Below are 19,483 nucleotides of genomic sequence, written 5' to 3'. Positions count from 1 at the left end.
GAGATGGGGACAGGAGGTGAAGAATGGATTCCTACTGAGCAGAAACCCAAGATAACCGACCTGATAACCAACAAAGCACTTTATTTCAGACAGAAATGTTAGTTTGTTTCCAGGGGCTTTTTGGGCTTCTCCTTCTCCTTGTTTGTTAGTAAATCAGAGAGATGATAAGCTGTCTGGGGGTAGAGCAGAGACTGCTGAAAGCATGGCCCAGCAGATGACATGGGTCATCTGGAGAGTGCTGAAGGGCGGGGGGGGGGGGGGATTTTTTGTCCTAAATATACCACCTCAGCCAAACAAAATGGAGGTAAACAGTAAACTGTCACCACAGCCAAGCACCTGCCTTGTCCACTGTTCTAACACTTCCCTGAGGCCAGGGAAGCAGAGTCGAGTCCAGAGCCCAGTGGCACATCTGGAAGGTCCTCAGAGGATTAGAAGCGGTGCTCAGATCTGGCTTAGTGGGGGAAGGTGCAGGGTGGCCAGGGCGCTGTGAAAAACCTCTTGAACAGCCCGCATGAGTTGTAACCGAGCAAACATCTGGCCAAACAGATGAGGCTGGGGCTCCTGCAGGGAGAGGAGGCAATTCCCCACCCATCAGAGCCAGGTCACCATTTCAGCAGTGCACTAGTGAGCCCCTCCAGCTGTTTCGACCCCAGAGGAGGTCAGAAAGGAACTCACCCCAAGGATGTGCACTCGGTTATAATAAGAGCTAAAGTCCATGCTCAGATGCACCAGAAACTTGCACACCTGTGAAGGGAAGGGGATATTCTCAGTCTTACCCAGACACAGAGGGTGGGAGTAAAGGAGGGAAAGCAGAAAGCTCCCGCTGCACCTCCCCTGAAAGCGAAGTCCTTGGACTTCTGGGACAAGGCCAATGCAGGATTTTCCAAGCCGGAGGGGAGGAGGAAGAGAAAGTTGATTTTTGTCAACTTTTTTTTTCTTTAAAAAGAAAGCAATTGGTTGCTAGGTGGCACAGTGAATACAGCACCGGCTCTGGAGTCAGGAGGTCCTGAGTTCACTCAGACACTTATTAGCTGTGTGACCTTAGGCAACCCCAACTGCCCTCCAAAAAAGAAAAAAAAAAGAAAGGAATCTTGCATTAGGTCAAGACTTTATATAATATAAAGTCCCAGTATAATCTTCCTAGGTATCAAGCTAAATTCCTACTTTCCAGAACTACCCCTGAGAACTAAACCACCTCTTGTACCAGTCTGTGTGGAGAGCTGGAGGAATGTATTTCTTTATTAATATTCCTGAAGGCTGTCTACTCCTTGGCACAGATGGGGGGCAGTCTGTGTATCTGTGTCTCCTGACAAAGCAGGCTTATGCCTGAGAGTACTTGCCACCCCAACACACACTCCCTCTCAGCCCCATACCGCCTCTGTGTTGGCAGTTATCCGGATTCCTGGGCTTGAGACATGAAGTTGGGCTGATTGGCTGAGCACCTCAGGAAAGGGAATGATGCCATTGAAAAGCAGAAGCCATTCACCCTGTACAGAGAAATTCCTTCATTTACTGCAGTTGTCCAGCCTTGCTCCTCTGCACCAAACCCACCTAACTCATCCCCTGGGGCCCAGGACTTGCAGAAAACTCAGTCTGACATCTGATGGACTGAAATTTAGTCGGGGCAACGAGATTGCTAGAGTGTGGGAGACCTTTCTAGAACCTTGGAGAGTGAACGAGTGAGATTTCAGTCAGGTTTACCCAAGACTTCCACATCTTTGTTCTTCTGCACGAGCTCCTATGTAGCTTTTCACGTACTTGATGTTTTCATATGAGTGCCTTATGTCCCTGCCACTGAGTGACTTGTCTTGAGAATAGGAAATACTGAGACCCAGAACCAGGCTCTGCAACCGGGGACTTTGCTAGCTATCCCAATCCCCAACTTGTCCTGGCCACTCACCTCCTCACGAAGCAAGGAGAAGTCCAGCTCAGACACATCAGGGAAAGCAGGATACAAACCTAAAAATAAGAAGACTGTCAGGGGCCTGCCACAAATACCCCTGGCCATCCAGCTAAGTAGGATGTTTGTAGCAGCTCTAAACACACTGTCAAGTTCAGGTAAGCTGATGACTCCTGATTTCTCCTGCCCCTGAGGGCTTCTGACCAAACCAGGCTGAATGAGGTCCCTGTCCCTTACCAAGCTTACCTTGCTCCACACCCCGCTGATAGCCATCAAAGAGTGTGGCGAGGCGGGCATAGTTGTACATGACAAAAGCTCCACTCTTGGTGCGTTTGGTAGAGATGCTGGTGTCCTCCAGGTCCAAGGACATCTGTCAGTAACATGATAGGCCCTGAACCCCAAAAGCTCTTGGGTCTGGAGTCAACCCCACCTCCCCTCTGTGGCAGAAGCCATATTTAGAACCAGGAGTTTGAAGCTGAAAAAGAGATTACCTAGTCTAAGGCCCTCACTTTGCCAAGGAGATACAGACCTAGAGAAGTGATTTGCCTACTAGCAGGACTGTCACCTGTGTCTCCCCTCTGAGTCTCAGGCTTAATTCAGGTTCTTATTTCTCCTACACCACAGCTTCCTCCCCACTCAGGCCAAGAACACTTTAAGCACACCCCAGACCAGAGACTCTTCAAAGGCATTATTTTCCCTTCATGAAGGAATGGTGTTATGCTAATCCCCCCTTTGGTCCTGCTGTACATGGGGAAAGCCTAGCCCCGCCTAGAGCATCCCAGCTCCTTTTCACAGGGGCCTCATGCCTTGCCCACAGCTATGTACTAGCCAGATCTTACCTGACTTCGATGGGCTGTACTTAGCATTTCAAACTTAATTGCAGCAGAAGTGAGAGCTCCAATGATTTCATTCCAGGTCTCATCTATGCAGAATCCATGACAGATCAGTCTAAGGAAAATGTGGCTCTCTCCTCCCAGATGGTGTTCTCTATTATCTAATCCCCTCTCCCTTCTCCGGCTCAGTAAGGGGCACAGGAGACAAAACATGATAACAGAAGTAAATTTGTTTGGGGGAAAAAGAACAATACAACAGAAAAGGTTTTCTGTATTGTCCATCCCTCATTTAATTCACAGATTACTAGTTATGACTGCTAAGAAACAGGAAAGGCCCCACCTGTTCCTGCCTTCTAGGGCTCTGGCTCCCACACTGTTGAAGCATTACCCTGAACAAAGTCAACTCCATACTTCAGCACTGAGGCCTCACGCATCTGGGACTGCCGGAGCCTGCCAAAAACAACCCACTGGAAAATAAGATGTGGTTGTCCCCTTGGCCCAAGCCACCCAGGGAAGGTCCCCTGCCTTAGCTCTTTTGCCCTATTATTTCCTCCATGGGGCTAGCCAGCTGACTTTCCAACTCTACCCATGTCTTCCCCCTTCCACAATGGTGCCTACCACAAGGTCATTCTCAGAAGCTGCTCCATTTGTACTCACCTGTAGTACTGGGAAGCACTCAGTGGGGTAGGGGAGCCCACAACTTTCACTGGTCCACAAACAAGGTGCTTCTGAAAGAGGGGGAGTCACATGGCAGAGTCCCCAGCTGGGCCTGGAGATAGCTCTTCCATAACCTTAATTGCTCAGTTTTCAGTGTACAGCTAGAGGCCAGTACCCCAGGCATGAATGAACCTATAGTCAGTCCCAAAGCCCATCATTTCTACCTGTGTCTTGGGCCCTCCCTCCTCCATCACAGCCCCATCCTAGCCTCCATCTCTTCACTTGCCCAATGTGGCCTCATCACCCTCTCCTCCTGGTTTTAAGTTTTTTTTTTAATCCTACCCCCAATTTATCTGTGGAAAAAAAATGAAAACAGTGTGAGCGTGCTAGGTACACTCGATGTGTCAAATGATGGGCACAGAAAGAGAAAAAGCAAGAGGGTCCCTGCTCTCCAGGAGCTCACACTCTAAACAGGGGAGACAAGACACAGAAGTCCTGCCCATGTGCCACAATGTCTTCCTAAGGCACAGCTCTGAGCATCACATTTCCCTCACAGCCTTCTGGGACGCCCTATTTTTCACCATATAAAGACTGAAGATGTGTAGTTCATAACCCTCACCAACCTTCTTTCATCTTCCCTCTCCAAATACACTTTACACTCAGCCTTATTCAGGCTCCCTCCAGCACTGGGACATGCCCCTGCCCAGAATGCCTTCTCCCCTGCTCTGCCTCCTGGCCCACGTGTTTCTGTTGAGTTGGTGACAAAATCAGCTCACACTAATCAAGACTTAACATCTTATCATACGCTGCCCTTCTCTCATCTCATCACATTTAACACTTGGTTACATCAGTACCTCAATATTGATATTTATAATCCTGTTGTTTAAGTTTTGGCTTCCCAGATGGACTGTGATTTCCCCAGGCATGGAGATCAGAGACCAGGTCATTTTTGTATCCATGGCATGACAGATCACAGTATGGGCTAACTTATGGGCTAACTGTGTGCATGACTGTATCATCCCAAATCCTGGTGAGATATGGGCCACTTGTGGCCCATTTGAGGTTCCACACAAAAAGGACCTAGCCTTCTGGAGGTTTAAGGTCTGATGTCACAGAGGACACACTGCCTGTGACACCAAAGCAAGAAACATACATTAAGTCATGACCTGAGAAGGCAGCAGAACACATCTATCCAATCCCAGATCAGTATGTGTGGGTCTGTAATCTGAGTTCCACAGAGGCCAAGGTGAGGGAACAACAAGTTCCCTCTGGTCCATTACTAACCTGTCTGGAAGGGGCATGGGCATCAACCAGTCTCCAGAGCAGTTCTACCTTCTGCTGCTGGAATGCTTCCTCACAGCTCACCACGTGAACCACGAAGCAGGATGCACCTCCAGCAGAAGACTCAGCCTGCAGGAGGCACCAAGAGAATAAATAGCTTGTTCCTAGTCACAAGGCTAAGAAGCAACAGAGCCAAGGCTTGACCCAGGGTCCAGGGCTCTTTCTACTTTGTCAGCTGGCCTCTCAGAGAGGTCAGCATCACTGCTGACCTTGTGTGCTTAGCAGGGTTCCTGACACATAGCTTAATATGTCACTTGATTGGCTGGCCTGACCCAGATATGTTCAGGTGATGGCAAGGAGAAGAGGGGTGAGGGGGAGAGACTTTACCTCATTGTGACCCAAGGGGAGATTCCTGAGACAGTGCTGTGCAGCCTCTCGGAGCTCAGTCAAGGCTCCCAGCTGATCCTCAGTTACTACAGGGGAAAGGAAGAGAAGGAAAGAGCTTAGAGCAGCACAGGACCGGGGTTTCTCTTTAGCCCAATGTCCTTGGCACTCTCCCTCTGTAGGCCATCCTTCCCCTATTCTTAGCTTTTACCTAAACAGATGTCCAAGTTTGGGTCAAAGCCTTCCAGGCCTGGCTGCTGCTCCAAAAACTCTTTCAAGGACACTTTGCACACTACTCCAGAAGGTAAGTTTTCAGCTGGGACCACAGCATGATCTGTAAGAACCTCCTTCAATGCTACAGTGGATTCTGGGGCTGAGGATGTCTCAGAAGCTGATGGCCAGTTGACTTTTAGTTGCTCCAGAAAATCCCTGAGTCCAGGGTCCTGTACAGCTGGAACCTGGTAAACAGTCACCCTGCAGAGCAAATAGGGACCCTGAACCTACTGCACCAATACCAGAAACAGCCTTCTCAGACCCACACTCCTGTTCACATTCAACATGTCCTAAACTGAAATGTGTATTTTAATCTACACACACTGAAACCTGTCCTTTTTTCAGACTTCTCTGTTAATGACTCCACTAATTACCCAGTCACTGAGGTTTGAACTCTCATAATGGCCTCCTGCTTCTCCTCCACCCTACATCCAAATGACAAAAATTGGCACTACAATTGTAGACTATAAGCCCACGGCCTAAGTGAATTATGTCTATATAAAGATGTGCCTTTTTAAAGATCTACATTAACAATGGCTCATACTTCCATGCAGCTTTAGGGTTTACACAGTACTACAACTCTAGGGGGTAGATAACATCCCAGTTAGGAATATAAGGAAAATGAGCTTCAGAAAGATCAAATGATCTGCCCAACTGACACCCAGCGTCAGAACAAGTGCTGAATCTAGGTCTGTAGCCTTGAAGACCTGGGCTCTTTTCACTACTCCAAGGAGTCTTTCCTTTAAAGCTTCCATTAGCTAAAGATTAATCACCTTATTCATTAATTATGCAGCCAAGTTAATAGCTTCTGCACTGATAATTATATTTATCCACAAGGATTTCCCAACTTCATTCTTCTAATTTCTCACTCCACCATCATAACTCATATACCCTCTGCTCCTCAGTAAACAGTTTATTGAGTTACTCTGGACAAAACAAAAAAATTCAGTAGTGAGTGGCCAAACTAATGAGAAGCTTCTCCATTCTGGTAGAATAGTTCTGAGGTGGCAGACTCAGGCATTCTGCTGGCCTTTTCTAACCAGTCTGGCATTGTCCTTGAAAATACAGGGTCTCCTCTATACCTCGGTGAGCATCATGGTACTTACAGGGAGGGATGATGGTAACAGTGACTATACATAACAGTAACACAAGTCCAGTATCTTTCTTCCCATCAGTGCCCTAATATAAATTAGGGTAGGAAATGAGGGTGGAATAAGGCTTCCAAGAGTGAAATGCCTGCAAACTTTCTTCCTTTTTTCTCTAATTGAATTTTATTTTATTTTCCATGCAAGTTTTCCCCAGAGAAACCCTTACAGCTCGTGCTAGACACATGGTGCTAGTCCACTCAGAATGGCTATCAATCACTGACTCACCCTTGTGTCCGAAGGGCCTGTGCCAAGTGATCGGCCACCAGGACAGCCCTCAGCTGGCTCAGGCTTAAACCATCTGGCCCCTTCGCACCCTGCAGGGACACACAGTCCAGGATGATGCTAGGCTCAGAGCTGGAGGGGGTGGGTTGGGGCGCCACATAGCCCTGTAAGGAGCTCAGGACCTGCTCAAAGACAGTGGGCCTCTCCAGCTGGAGAGCCAACCCGGCCTGAGTCTGGGTGCACTTCTGAATGGGGGGGACCCCTGGGCCCTCCAGGGCTGCAACCCCATCGAGGATGTCTTTTGGCACCTAGGAAGTTAAAGGCGCGGTGTAAGGAAAGCCTGCTAACCCAGAGGTGGGAGGCGCGCTGGGAAGGGGCCATACCTTCTGGGGCCCATTTACTTCCACCTTTTTGCTAATTCCCCCCTCCCCCAGCGCCGCCTTGGGTTTCAAACACCCCTCCTGCCCTTCGCCCGGAGGCCCAACCCAGGCCACCACGCTTCTCGAGAATAACCCCTGGGGGCAGGGAAAAGCCCCGGGCCCAGGGTGAGGCTATTCCTCCCAGCCCGACCCCACCTGTCCGTCCGCGAAAAGGGCCAGCAGGGCGCCGCGGGGCGCCAGGAAGTCGCGGTTGCGCAGGTTCCGGGCGCTGTTCTCCTTGAACCACACGGAGCCACCGGGGCCGGAGGAGGACGGCGGGGGCCGCAGAGCCGCGTTAAGAGCCCCCAAAGTCTCTCCGACTCCGAAGCGCCCGGTCGCCATAGAGACCGGAAAGTAGAGGGCGGAAGCGGAAGCCGGCGCCCCGGGCGGGGCCGGAAGCGGAGCGACGGCCAGGTTCCCTGAGCCGGGCCGGGCCACCGAGCACGTGGCAGGCGGGTGCCTGGAGCTCGGGGGCCCTGGGCGGTGTCTGGCTTAACCTTCGGGAGAGGAGGCGGGCCCAGGGCCCTCAAGAGATGCTTCTGCAGCCGCAGGACCTGGGCGCAGACCCTGGCCCCGCCCCGCGCCCTCCAAATGGGTTCATTGATAAGTATAGTCGGGATAAAGCTGTGGGTGTCCCCAGGGAGTTAGAAGCATTATAACGCGTCCCATAAAGTCTCAGTCTAACCCGTGGAGAAAACTTGCAGGCACGGAGGGAGACCACCCCCCATCCCTTTCTAGGGGTAGGGAAAATCAAAGCAGGTCCCCTTAGTAAAGTGAGTAAGTGGGGCGGCTAGGTGGCGCAGTGAATAGAGCACCAGTCCTGGAGTCAGGAGGACCGGAGCTCAAATTTGGCCTCAGACACCTGACACATTTCCTAGCTGTGTGACCTTGGGCAAGTCACTTAACCCCAATTGCCCTGCTCTCTCCCTCCAAAAAGCAAGAAAAAAAAGTGAGGACGGAAAAATCCACTGCAGAAAGGGGATCGTGGAGTGGGGGAAGCAGGCAGGGAGAGATGGAAAGGCCTGCTCCAGGTGTGGGGGAGCCCTCCCAGGTGATGCATGCAGCAGGGTTGGCCACAAACCATCAGGGAACAAGGAATGGTCCGATGTAGCAAGCACAGGGTGAAGCGACTAGAGGAAAAGCCATCTTTCCCAGGCCAAGGTCCCGAGTCTTCCTGGACACTTTGTATTTAATCCAATAGTAAGGGACCTTTGTTTTTTCCTTTTTTACTAGAACAGTGAAAAGTAAGTTATGTAGCAAAGAATACCTGACCTACTTATCATACCTGCATTCTGTCCTCCCCACAGTGTGACCTTGGGCAAGTTTCTTCCCCTTTCTGGGTCACTTTTTCCTCATTGGACTAGGTGACCTCTAAGACCTACTGTTGATTCCTGTTTGCAATATTTTTGTTCGTTCCAGTCATTCCGAAAGCATTAAGTGCCTACTATGTGCCAGGCACTGGAAATTCAAAGTTCTAAGAACAGAACTTTCGTATACTACCCTAGTGCTTACTGCCTCAAAACAACAAAAACCAGTATACTGGCAAGACACGAGCTTGTAGAGGCAGCCATGAGAACTGTACGTATATTAGTAAAGGTTTCCAGGGGAAAAGCAGTAAGAAATAGAATCCATGAACTCAATAAAAGGTGATGAGTGATGCTGCCTCCATCTCACCAGATACTGGCTGACCTAAAGATGTGTATTCAGTGGTTTTAATTTTTGATCATGAGTGTGGTTGGGGGCATAGAAACCTCTTTAATATTAGGTCTATTTGCTATTAGACCCTGAAAACACAAATGTCAGTATAGGCTGACTTTCTGTATTCTTTAAAACTAGGATTTTTCTTTTTCAAGCCAACTCTTTGGTGAGGAATTAGGGCAGAGTCCATGGGCCAAAAAAGTTTGCTGAAGTCTTGGGCCTTAAAGACAAAACATCATCCTATAAGAAAATGTTAGTGACAATAGACTTTATTTTCAAGCATTATACAGTATAGAAAAAAAATTATCTTGAAATTTTAATTAGGAGGGCCTGGGTTACTGTCTGCCCCACAGCTTCCCTCCTTAAAACTTGCCTATCCAAGCCTTATGTATGTTCCACCTTTTGCCCCAAGGTCCTTAGAAAAGGCCTATTACTCCCCTTTCCCCATTTTATGGCTCTTCTGGTTTTCCTGATGCTTGTCCCAGACACCCAGCTTAGGTTTCTAACATTGGATCATTCATTCTGAAGTCATAGGATGTAGATTTGAACCCTGGCTGCAGCTCCTTGCATTTGTGAACCTTGGTCAGGTCACAATCTCTCAGGGCCCGTTTCTTTACATGTGAAATGAAAGGGTTGAATTGACCTGGCTTCATCTGTGATCCTGTGATTTAGAGCTAGAAAGCCTGAAAAGAATCTCATCTAACGTCCTCATTAAAAAAAAAAATCTTTAATTGATGCCTTTGGAGTAGAGGTTGGCATAGTGGATAGAGTGTTAAGACCTGGAGTTAGCAAGTTGTTCTTACTGTTTCAGTCATGTCTGACTTTTTGTGAGCCCTTCTGGGTTTTTCTTTTTTTTGAGGATAAAAATACTGGAATGGTTTTTTTATTTCCTTTTCCAGCTTATTTTCTAGAAGAGGAAACTGAGGCAAATAAGGTTAAATGACTTGCTCAGGGTCACACAGCTATTAAATGTCTGAGGGCAGATTAAAACTTAGACACTGTAACCTGGACAAGTTATTTAAACTCTCTACCTAAGTTTCCTCTTCTATAAAATGAACTGGAGAATGAAATGGCAAAGTCCTCCAATATTTTTGCCAGGAAAACTCCAAATGGAGTCATGGAAAAGTCAGATATAACTGAAAGTGAACAACAAATTTTTACATCATTATTTCTGAAATAGTGTATATCTGTCTCCTACCCAGTAAGCCATCCTCTGTTAACAAAGTTTCTGAAGAGGAAAAAAAAAAACAAAACGCTGACCATGATGATAGTATAAACATTAAACACCCAAAGTTCCCCACAGCTACAATGAACAGAGGCACTTTTATCAACTCTTCCCTTGTAGTCTCCCATTTTTTTTTTCTGGGGGAGTGAAGGGGCAGTTGGCATTAAGTGACTTGCCCATGGTCACACAGCTAGTTAAGTGTCTAAGGCTGAATTTGAATTCAGGTCTTCCTGACTCCAGGTCCTGTCCTCTATTCACAGCACCACCTAGCTGCCCCAAGCCTCCCATTTTGTAGATGAAGAAACTGAGGCTTAGAACGGGAAAGGGACTTCACCAAGGAGGTCACATAGATATTAAATAGCCACCAAGCCCTCCCTTCTTCAAATAAATACTCCACAAATAGTGAGGAAAACCTAACTTGGGAGCCCTGATTCATACACAAGTAAGCTCAGAGGACAGAAGTCCTGGGAAGTCAGAAACTGGCATTTGGCACTTCTCCCCAAGATCCTCCTCAGGAATAGTTAGTACTTCAGTAAGACACATTAGTCCCTGAATTCTGCTGCTCCACAATTAGCCTAAGTCTGTCAGCCTTTCAAACATCTAATGTTATTTTAGATTGCAATAAGAAGCAGACTCTAGAATGAGGGATCAAGAATGTTAAGCTTGTCATCCTCTGTTACAGTCAGACATATCCTGTACTGTGTTCTGATCTGGAGGCACATTTTTTTAGAAAGCCTGAACAGTGGCTGGGATGGAAAGGAACTAGGGATTTCTTTAGCCTGAAGATCAGAATGGTGAAGGGGAGTTAACACCTTCGGTAGTTTAAGTATTTGGAAGGTGCTCACATGGGGAGGGCAGAGGAAAATGATCTAGGCTAATGTAAGTAAAGTCTAACAATGAGATGTTCCAATGTGTGACAAACTGCATTCTGTCACTTGAGTCTTCAGTGTTTGTAGGAGAGGACCTTTGAGGCCTCTCAGATGAGTGAGAGCTGCTCATTTGAGTGCTAAACTGGTGGTTTTCTTTCTGAATGTTCAGTTTTCCAGAGACTCTGCCTCCAATCCCACTTCTCTTTTCACTTCCTGAGCCTACTCTTCAGGCCCCATTATCCCAGTGCAGAGCTCTCTCCACCACCCACAGCCAAGAGGTGATCTGAGAATTCCTGCTCACGCCAGACCAACTACTGACTGTCTGTAGTGACAGGAAGAGACCCGCCAGCTCTGAGGGACACCCTCAGACCCAGCCCAGTGGCATAGGCCACCTTGCCTTTCTCTCTTCCAGAGTCCATTTCCTCTGGTCTGGCCTCCACAGGACTCAAAGGAAAATGGTAGAGGAGCAGTTTGCCAATAGAGGGAGTAGCCAGACAGAATCTGCTGTCATCGTGGGGGAGAGGCCAGAAAGAAGGGAAGGCAGGAAGGATTGCTCAAAGACTTCTTCTAAAGGGCCTTTGCAAAACCTTCAGAGACACAGTGAGACGTAAACCCTCTGCAGGCAGCTGAGTACTTGATGCACCTCAGAGAAGGGGGGGTCCAGGACATCAGGCACTTCTTATAACAGGGCCTCACTCGGTACCTACTCTTGTAGGAGGCGCCGAAAGGGCATTGGACAGACACGATATGCCCGATGGCTTCTTGGCTGTCCGCTCAACGGGAGTGATCGTGTCATTCCAAAGCGCTTTCTAGTCCAGAAGCCTTCAGGAGAACCAGTGGCACAGGCCATGCAGTCCCACCCAGGCTCTCGCTTCCATCTGCTGAAGTGCCTGCTTTTTGTCGAAAGGCTTCTCTTTGTTTCATCCTGCCCAGGAGGCCCTGGGTTCCAAAGACTACAAAAGACCTTTAATTTGAAGGAACTCCTCTTTTCCCAAAATAGTCGCAAATAGAGAACCAGAAATTTCCACCCTGAATCAAGGCAAAGGAGCTCTATATGCCACATTTCTGACTCTGGTCTGGGACCCCCCTCTGCTTGGGGATGGGGGAAGGGCAAGAAAACTGAAGATTGTGCTGGGCTGCCCTCTCTCTGACCCCAGTGGCCCTGCTGAAGCATTACTTTTGGGGTGTCTCTACTTCCCTGCTAGCCAAGCTCACTCCCTCTCTCAGCCTATGGGCTTTATTAAAACAGGGACCTCTGGGCAGGTTATGATAGGCCCCCAAAAGAATGAAGGCCCTGTTCCCTTTTCCTAAACTACTTACTTCTGAGCTATATAGAATATGCTAGGTAATTGGATTCAGTTAACAAATGGGGAAATGGCCCTAGAATTGGCCTCCCTAGGCAGTTGGCTCATATAGACTCTATTAGTCAGGAGAGCTGAATTTGAATCTCAATTGGTGTGATGTGAAAATGTCAAGTTTAGCAGAAATCTAAGACAGAGATACTAATACTTTCAGGGTTATTTGTGGTGAGGACAGCACTCTGTCAACCTTAAAGGGCAATCCCACCAGGAGTTATTATTAGTAAGGTCCCTTCCAGCTGTCAGGGTTCTCACTCCCTCCCACCCCACCGATGGGGGGGGGGGGGAGGGAGGGCCATTCAGGAAGTTCACCCACAACAGCACCACAGCTCAGCCTGCTGGGCAGCCAGTCATAGAAACTTCAAGGCCAGCAGCTGGGGACTGCTACTTCGGAGCCCTGAGACAGTTGGAGTGGTTTTTCCCCAGGAAATGAAACACTATCTTTAATGAGCAGAGAAGCCTTGGGGCCCAAAGTGGGGGGGCCAAATGGCCCATCTTCTGGGAAATGAAGGAGCTGGGCATCTCTGCACAGGACAGTAAGCCAGGCTCTTTTCCACCACCTCAGGCTCCACAGCCTAAGAGAGCACGGAGAAGCAGCTACCTTGCTCCACTCCATTCAAGTGCCTGGCTGGTCCAGGGGCCCAGCTGGAGCTTAGGGCCCCAGAGTGGTGGGAAAGGCTAAAGAAAAGAGGAAGTTGGCTCCATGCCAGAAGAGTGGGTCCCATTCTCTTCAGTGTGGCAGCTGGCTCTCCCCCTCCTGGGACAGGCCAGTGTCTTCTTCCTATTTCTCGCCTTAGGAAACTCCCTGAGGGAAGGAGGAAGTAAGGACTAGCCTGTCCTTACCACTGCAGAGAGAGAGATATACTCACCTGCCCTTGATTTCAGTGGAAGAGAATGGGGCTGGGGGTACAAACAACCCCTGCCAGGTAAGGAGATGAGAAAAATTCAAGGTTGAGGTTTCAACAGAGATACCCTGAGAATTTCCATTTAGTTTGTAAATACTCTTCTCTTGAGCTGGCCCCGGGCACTCCCCAGGCTGCCCAAATAATTAGTCCTTACTTGGTGGTCCAGGCAGGTGGCCAGGTACACCTGTGTCAGACAACTCCAAGCTGTAGCCGACTCTACAGTGTTAGCAGTCCAGTGAGAGAGCAAGCAAGGCCCCCAGCAGGGTTGCTGCAGGCCCTGTGACAGCTGGCCTAGGAGGGAATCTCCCATCCTAAAGAAACTGAAGTGCCTTGGGTGCAGTGCACTAAAGGTCAACTCTCCTCCAGCACTTGACCCCTTAGAATGGGAGGACAAAGGTCAGGGGGGGAGGAAGAGGGTTGGAGATCCCACAGGTGCCCAGGCAGGAGAGCAGGGAACGAAATCCAATTGCAGCTGGAATGCTCTGGAGACAACAGCTGCTTTTGGGATTCCGTTGCCCGCTGTCAAGCTGTTGGAGACATTTCAGCCCCTAGGGGCCCCCAGCACCGAGGCCAGGACCCTGGCATAGGGCATCATGACCTGGCACTTACCATAGCATAGACAGGCCTGGCCCCTGCCTGGATTCTCCATGGCAGTAAGGGCCCTGAGGAGAAGAAAGTTCTCCTGGCTGTATGAGGAGGCCAGTTCCAAACACCATGAGTGCTTGCCTTTCCTTCAGCCCAACACCCCTGGTCTCCTCCAGCCACTCACAGTGACCAGACTCTCTCTTCATGTTGCCCTGCAGCAATGGCCCCAACTCTGCCTGGGAGGGAGTGGGCTTCAGTCAGTTCTCAGCTGTCACACACACACCACAGGCCCCCCACTCCAGCTGAGCCAACTCTGGTGAGATAAAGGAAGAGGCACCTGGTGAAACTGAGCCAAAGCCAGAGGAAAACAAAGCAGTCACCTGTGGCTACAGGAACAATGGGGGGAGGGGGGAGAAGAGAGGAGGAGGGGCAGGAAGATGGAGGCTGCCCCTGGGACTTGGGGCCTGAAAGAGGGGGAATGGCTCCTTGGGAGCCAGGAAATCCGAGCTGCCTCAACCTTAATCCGGATTAGGTCAGGAGAGGCTCCCCCCCTGGGGATTATTACCAGCACAGGGAAGCTGCTTCTGCTCCAAAGGCCCTCCCTGCCGAGTCCTGCACCCCAAATGTAAGGGGCCTTCTCTGAAGAGCAGACCATTGCAAACAGAAACTCCCCCCCACCCCAAAGTCTGGGGGCTGGACGTGGGCACTCCCCTGGCTTGAAAAAAGGCCATCCTGCTGGATCCAGCCTGTGAGTCTCAGAGGCTTGAGGCCTTAAGATAGGCTTTCCCTCACAATGATCTTGTGAAGAACTGGAAAGCAAGGATCTTCAGGCTCAGGAGGGGGCATGGGACAAGGTCACCTAATACAAGTTGGAGCCAGGATCCACTGAGTGCCTGACTCCATCCAGTGGGTCATTTCCATATTGAGACACCAACCACTGAGTCCCAGGTTCTGGTCATTGCTTGGTTTGGAGGAGGACCTCTGAGAATCAATCAAGAAGGAAATGAACCCAGGACTGGAGCAGAGTCTGGACTGTCTGAAAGGAACTAGGCCCTGGGGCTGCCAGGAGAGAGGAAGTGAATCCACTGAGGGCAGAAACAGCCTAGGGATGAAAGAGGGGGAGTGAGGAAAAGAGAAAAGTGAGGAAAGCCTCCTCTACCTCCTGAGGGTATTCTGGAGGTCAGAACCAGCAACCCAGATTCTAGGGAAAAGGATGACAAAAGCCTGGGAGACTTGGTTTTTGGAATCTATGCCCAGCCAAGGAACCAAAGACTAAGTCTACTAGGTTACTATATACAACCCCAGGGGCCTCCATGGGAGTGCAGAGGGAGGATGCAGTGAAGTACCCAAGAAGGGAAAGCTTCTATATGAACCTGGACCTTTCTACCCAAGTAAAGATCTCCATCTTTATGCCAATCATAGGATTCAGAACTGGAAGGGACCTTAGAGACAATATAGCCTAGATTTTTATTTTATAGTTGAGGAAATCAAGGCCCAGAATAGAGAAGGGACTTGCCTAATACGGAATCCAATTTAGTTCCCCATGCATTTCCAATCCTCAGAGATTCCCTACCTTCCTTCATTGAGCACTCAGGTGTCCTTTCTTCCATGAGCACTCCCTGACCTCCTTCCTCCTACCCCACAAAAGTCACCACCATCATCACCGATACCCAAGTTACCTTATAAATACCAGTTGCTTATTTATCTGTATAGATACTATTTTCCCTGCAAGGTACTGCTCCCCCCCCCACTTTGTATCCTTAATGCCTAGCACCCACAGTCCCTGACACTTGGTGGGTACTTGAAAAAGTAAGGTTTCATTGACTTCAATCCTCTTCATATAGCACAGCCTCCTCTTCTACCAGCCAGGGTGCCTACTTCATTAATCCTGACTGCTCTACAGGTTGTAGCCCCCAGAAGGTACCTAGAAGGTACCCTATGCCCACCAGTCTAGTGCGCTGGTGGCCTCAGAGAAAAGAACCTAGTGAGGGATCCCCCTCTCCCCTAGAGCAGACCTCTGGGCAAGGTGGAGGAAGACAGTACTTGTCCCCCCCAGGGCACACAATACATTCAGATTTTTTTCTTATTTTCCTAAAGTTCAGTTGAAAAGGTCATATTTGTAATTCATTCCTTTCTTATCAAGACACAGAGTAGTTATGTAGTGGAAAATAATGCTAGACTTACATGGAAGTTTAAGGACTAACGTAGGTGAACCCCAGCCAAGACATTAACTCCTTATTTGTAAAAAAAGCTATTGTGTGAGAAAAGCATTTCATAAAATGAGATACACTGGGGGTCAGATGTCCAACCTTCCCTCCTCCCCTTTTCAGAGTTGGCTCTAAAAGAGGGCCTCATGACTCTCTCTGTGCTAATATAGGCCTGCACCCCAAGCTGTCATGCTAGGGTGCCCATCGGATGGCAGCATTCTACAGCCAGCTTTGGGTTCTAAAAACAAATCGATCTCTCTGGGCCTTCACTTTCTTCATTTGTAAAGTGAATGAGTTGAAAGTAAGCATCTAGATTTCTTCCAGCTCTAATCCTTTGATGTCTATCATACTTCAGGATGCCAGGGCAGCCAAAGAGAGCAACTCTCTTTTGGCCATTGGGTCCCATCTTATGGGACCTGCAGGAAGTTCAAAGAATCAGTCTCTGGAGTTGGGGGGGGGGGAGCCGTGAAGAGCAGGAGAGAATTCTGATGATGAGATCAGATGTTTTAAAGAAGGCTCTAATTACAGATTCCCAATTGTTTTGTGACTGTCACCTCCCGTTTCCCACAGGACAGAGTTTCTAGTAACTCTTCCCTGCCCAGACTTACAAAGACCCAGTCATATAGACAAGCGCAAAGGCTAATCAGGCCAGGCTATGGCCTAGGTCAGCTTGTGCCCTGCTGACCCCAACCTTAGGTCTGTCCAACCCACTGCCTTGATTAAAGTCCCCATTCTCCTGGGGCTGTGAGCTCTCAGCAGGATGTGAGACCAAGAGCATTAGAGGAGGAAATGCTTGTGGGAAGCCCAGGAGCCAAGAAGAAGGAATTAAAGAGAGTGTGGAATCCAAGGCCTAGGGGAAATTTGAACATATCCACCCACTCCCAATAATCAGCCTAGCCTCTATTCCCCAGAATTGTTGATAAGAGCACACACAGCTTCTTCCCCGGGAGTTTCTGGCAAGACCCGCCTGGGGGTTCCCTGTCCGAAGTCTGCCCTGGTCTCAAGAAGTGTTAACTCTGGCTGGGAGCATGGTACTCTGGTGGGACTAGAAGGAAAGGAAACTTTCAGAAGACTTCTGCATTTTGGAGGAAAAACCAGAATAATGCTATCCATAATCACAGGCTGTTGGTGCTGGGAAGGAGCCACAAAGCCCTAGCCTCCCCATTTAGGTGGCCCGGCTGTGCACCTCACTTCTCCTCTCCACCACCCACCTCCAGCCTGGGCCCTCCCGACCCGGCAGCCCCCTCCCGTTCGGGCTCCAGCCGCCGCCTCCTCCCTCTCCTACCGCTGCAGGTAGCGGGGTTGCCTCTCGCCGGAACAGCCGGGGCACCGGGAGCTCCTCGCCATCAGCGCGGGCATCTGCAGCCTGCGGCTCGGGGCCGCCAGCTTCCTCCTGGCCACGGCCACATGGCAGTGCCCGGAGGCTCCGACCCGGGCTCCTTCGGCCCTCCCCCGCCCCCTAGGCTCGGCGGGGAAACCCTCCGCCCAGTCCGCGGGGGCCGGGGTGCGGGCTGTCCGCTGGGACTTTCTTCCGAGCAGCCTCGGGAGGGGAGCAGAGGGGGCGCCGCAGGGGTGGGGCAGGTTCAGAGGACAGCGTCGGAGGGGAGCAGGAGGACAGGGTCAGCCCGCAGAGGGGAGTCCTCTGTGATCGCGGGCTTACGGGGGAGCCCCCTGCATTCTAGGAAGAGTCCGGCAGAGGGGGAGGGCTTGGGACCCGTCCCAAGGACGACTGACACGGAAGGGGCTCAGAGGAAGCAGCGCTGGGGCACACTCGGGGTACGGGGCGGTGGCTCCGGCTTGGGGCGATCGATCTCTCGAGTGGGTGGACTGCAGCACACTCAAGCCCAGGGGCAGCCTGGGGTCGGGGGGATTAGGTCGGGCCCCTCTTACCTGCCCAGGCCCCGCGTGGGGCAGCAGAGGAAGTTTCCCCTCCAGTGGGGCCCGGCAGCCAGCTGGGGCGGGGGGAGGGGGTAGGCGTAGGAGATGCGCCGCGCCCCGCCCCGGATGCGTCGCTAACCGGACCCTCCGTGCGCGGGCCACTCTGCGCACTCCTCCGTCTCCGCCGCCCCGAGTCGCGAGGCCCTTTATAGCGGCGCCGCCCCCCGCCCCCCCGCCGCGAGCACCCGCCTCAGCCAATCAGCACGCGCCCTGCCTCCCTCTGGACTCCGCCCCACCTCCCACAGCCACCAGGGCGGAGCTGGGATTGCTGGGCCGAGGGCCTGGGCGGGGGGAGGAAAGGAGAGAGGAGGGGGCGGCTTCCTCCCGCCCCACCCCATCCCTCCTGCCTCTCCCCCTAACGGCAGAGTCCCTGACGGTTGGGAAAGTTCCAGGCCGCAGACGGGATTGGGTTGAGCGCCCCGCCTGGGAGTGGCCCCGTTGCCCCCGGGCCTGAGGACCCCAGGGCTGGGAGCAGAGCAACCCCGGGGCGCGGCTTCACTAAGCTCCCACTACCCCAGCGGGCAAGTCCCGAGACCAGTAGTCCTGTCCCTGCAATCCTGCCGCCCTTAGATCTCCGGTCTTGTCCCTCTGACCCCAGTTCTGCCCCCAGACCCTAGCCCTGTCCGCAGTCCTGCCCTCGAAGCCCCAGTTTTGTCTGCAGCCCCTATCCTGCCCCCACCCCGTCTGATTCCTGCTCCCAGTCATTTCCTCAAATTCTCCCCCATCTCCTTCCTCCACAGCCCCATTACTTCCCCTAACTCTTCTCCTGCAGCCCCTAGTCCTTCAACCATAGTTCTTTTATCCTCACTCCCTTGTCACAGACCCCAATTCTGTACCTCTGTCCACAGGCTCCAGTGCCACAGCCCTCCCCCCTCGAGTCCCAGGGCCACACTGCCACCTCTGCAGCCATTGTCCTTTACAAATTCAGGGAAGAGCTAGAAAATGAAACTTGGCCAGAAAATCTTTATTGTTAGAGAAGTCGTCCCGAAGTTTTTGTTTTTTCTCCCGAGCTTTCAGCCTAAGTTAATGGAGGGGAGGGGAGGTCACTGCTTTGAACTTACCTCTTTCCCAAATTGGGAGGGGATAAGGGTGAAAAACTAGAGATTAGATCAAAGGAAGGCCAGGTGAGACAGGGAAAGAATCAAAGTACTATTTAGAAGAGAGTGGAAAATTGTGGGAGGTGGTAAATATGAATTAGGGACCAGGAAAATGGGGAAGGGACAGTGTTTAGAGGCACCTCCAGGATGAGAGGCAATGGTGGTAGTGGAAAGTGCTTAGAACTTGGGAGTCTGAAGAGCTGAGTTTGAATCCTAGTCATGATACTCTCTAGCTCTGTAACTCTTAGAACTTTCCCTTTCCCACCCTTAAGAGTTTTCTCTTTAAAAGAGATAATAAAATCTGCGACACTTTTCCCTCCGGATTGTTGTCCTGAGAAGGCACTCTAAGAATTACTCTAGAAACAGAAGCTGATATGAGAGCAGCATTGTTGCTGTACCACTATTAACAATTACTGGGATAAGTCTTAGTAATTACTACCGTATTTCCCCATAATAAGACACTGTCTTATTTTTTTTTTTTTTT

The 19,483-nt window shown here is 50.6% G+C and overlaps 2 protein-coding genes across 4 annotated transcripts in view; one reads left to right on the top strand and one right to left on the bottom strand.

The window, feature by feature from the left end:
• Positions 1 to 61: 61 nt before the first annotated feature.
• DALRD3 (DALR anticodon binding domain containing 3) lies at positions 62 to 7,515 on the bottom strand. Of its 3 annotated transcripts, none has more exons than XM_069095765.1 (13): positions 7,274 to 7,515; positions 6,702 to 7,006; positions 5,267 to 5,529; positions 5,059 to 5,144; positions 4,675 to 4,800; positions 3,391 to 3,461; positions 3,122 to 3,183; positions 2,740 to 2,822; positions 2,147 to 2,270; positions 1,901 to 1,959; positions 1,374 to 1,487; positions 676 to 744; positions 62 to 561 (listed from the first exon to the last, which is right to left on the bottom strand). In XM_069095765.1, exons 1-13 carry the CDS (start codon positions 7,457 to 7,459, stop codon positions 442 to 444), a joined length of 1,668 nt encoding a protein of 555 aa, XP_068951866.1. In that variant the 5' UTR covers positions 7,460 to 7,515; the 3' UTR covers positions 62 to 441. The 3 variants fall into 3 exon arrangements, with proteins under 3 accessions (XP_068951866.1, XP_068951868.1, XP_068951867.1); XM_069095767.1 differs by having other exon boundaries at positions 6,702 to 6,790; XM_069095766.1 differs by lacking the exon at positions 4,675 to 4,800.
• Positions 2,587 to 19,483, top strand: part of NDUFAF3 (NADH:ubiquinone oxidoreductase complex assembly factor 3) — a 29,204-nt gene continuing 12,307 nt past the window's right edge. Inside the window, exon 1 of the mRNA XM_069095770.1 lies at positions 2,587 to 2,653. Within this exon, the coding sequence (XP_068951871.1) occupies positions 2,602 to 2,653 (52 nt within the window). The 5' untranslated portion in view covers positions 2,587 to 2,601. The remainder of the gene's footprint in view (positions 2,654 to 19,483) is intronic.

Source organism: Petaurus breviceps, unplaced genomic scaffold, assembly GCF_028583685.1.
Source record: "Petaurus breviceps papuanus isolate PSGF00001 unplaced genomic scaffold, PetGlider_PUasm1.0 227, whole genome shotgun sequence".
In the NCBI taxonomy this organism is placed as follows: Eukaryota; Metazoa; Chordata; class Mammalia; order Diprotodontia; family Petauridae; genus Petaurus; species Petaurus breviceps.
This window is presented reverse-complemented; position numbering and strand designations above follow the sequence as displayed.

Bases quoted from the DNA above. Each gene is read 5' to 3' on its own strand.
- DALRD3 (XM_069095765.1), bottom strand. From the start codon at position 7,459: ATGGCGACCGGGCGCTTCGGAGTCGGAGAGACTTTGGGGGCTCTTAAC. The intron at 2,823-3,121 runs GTAATGCTTCAA...GATTCTGCATAG, and splicing joins TGGAGTTGACTTTGTTCAGG to ATGAGACCTGGAATGAAATC. The intron at 745-1,373 runs GTATGGGGCTGA...TTCCCTTCACAG, and splicing joins TAACTGCCAACACAGAGGCG to GTGTGCAAGTTTCTGGTGCA.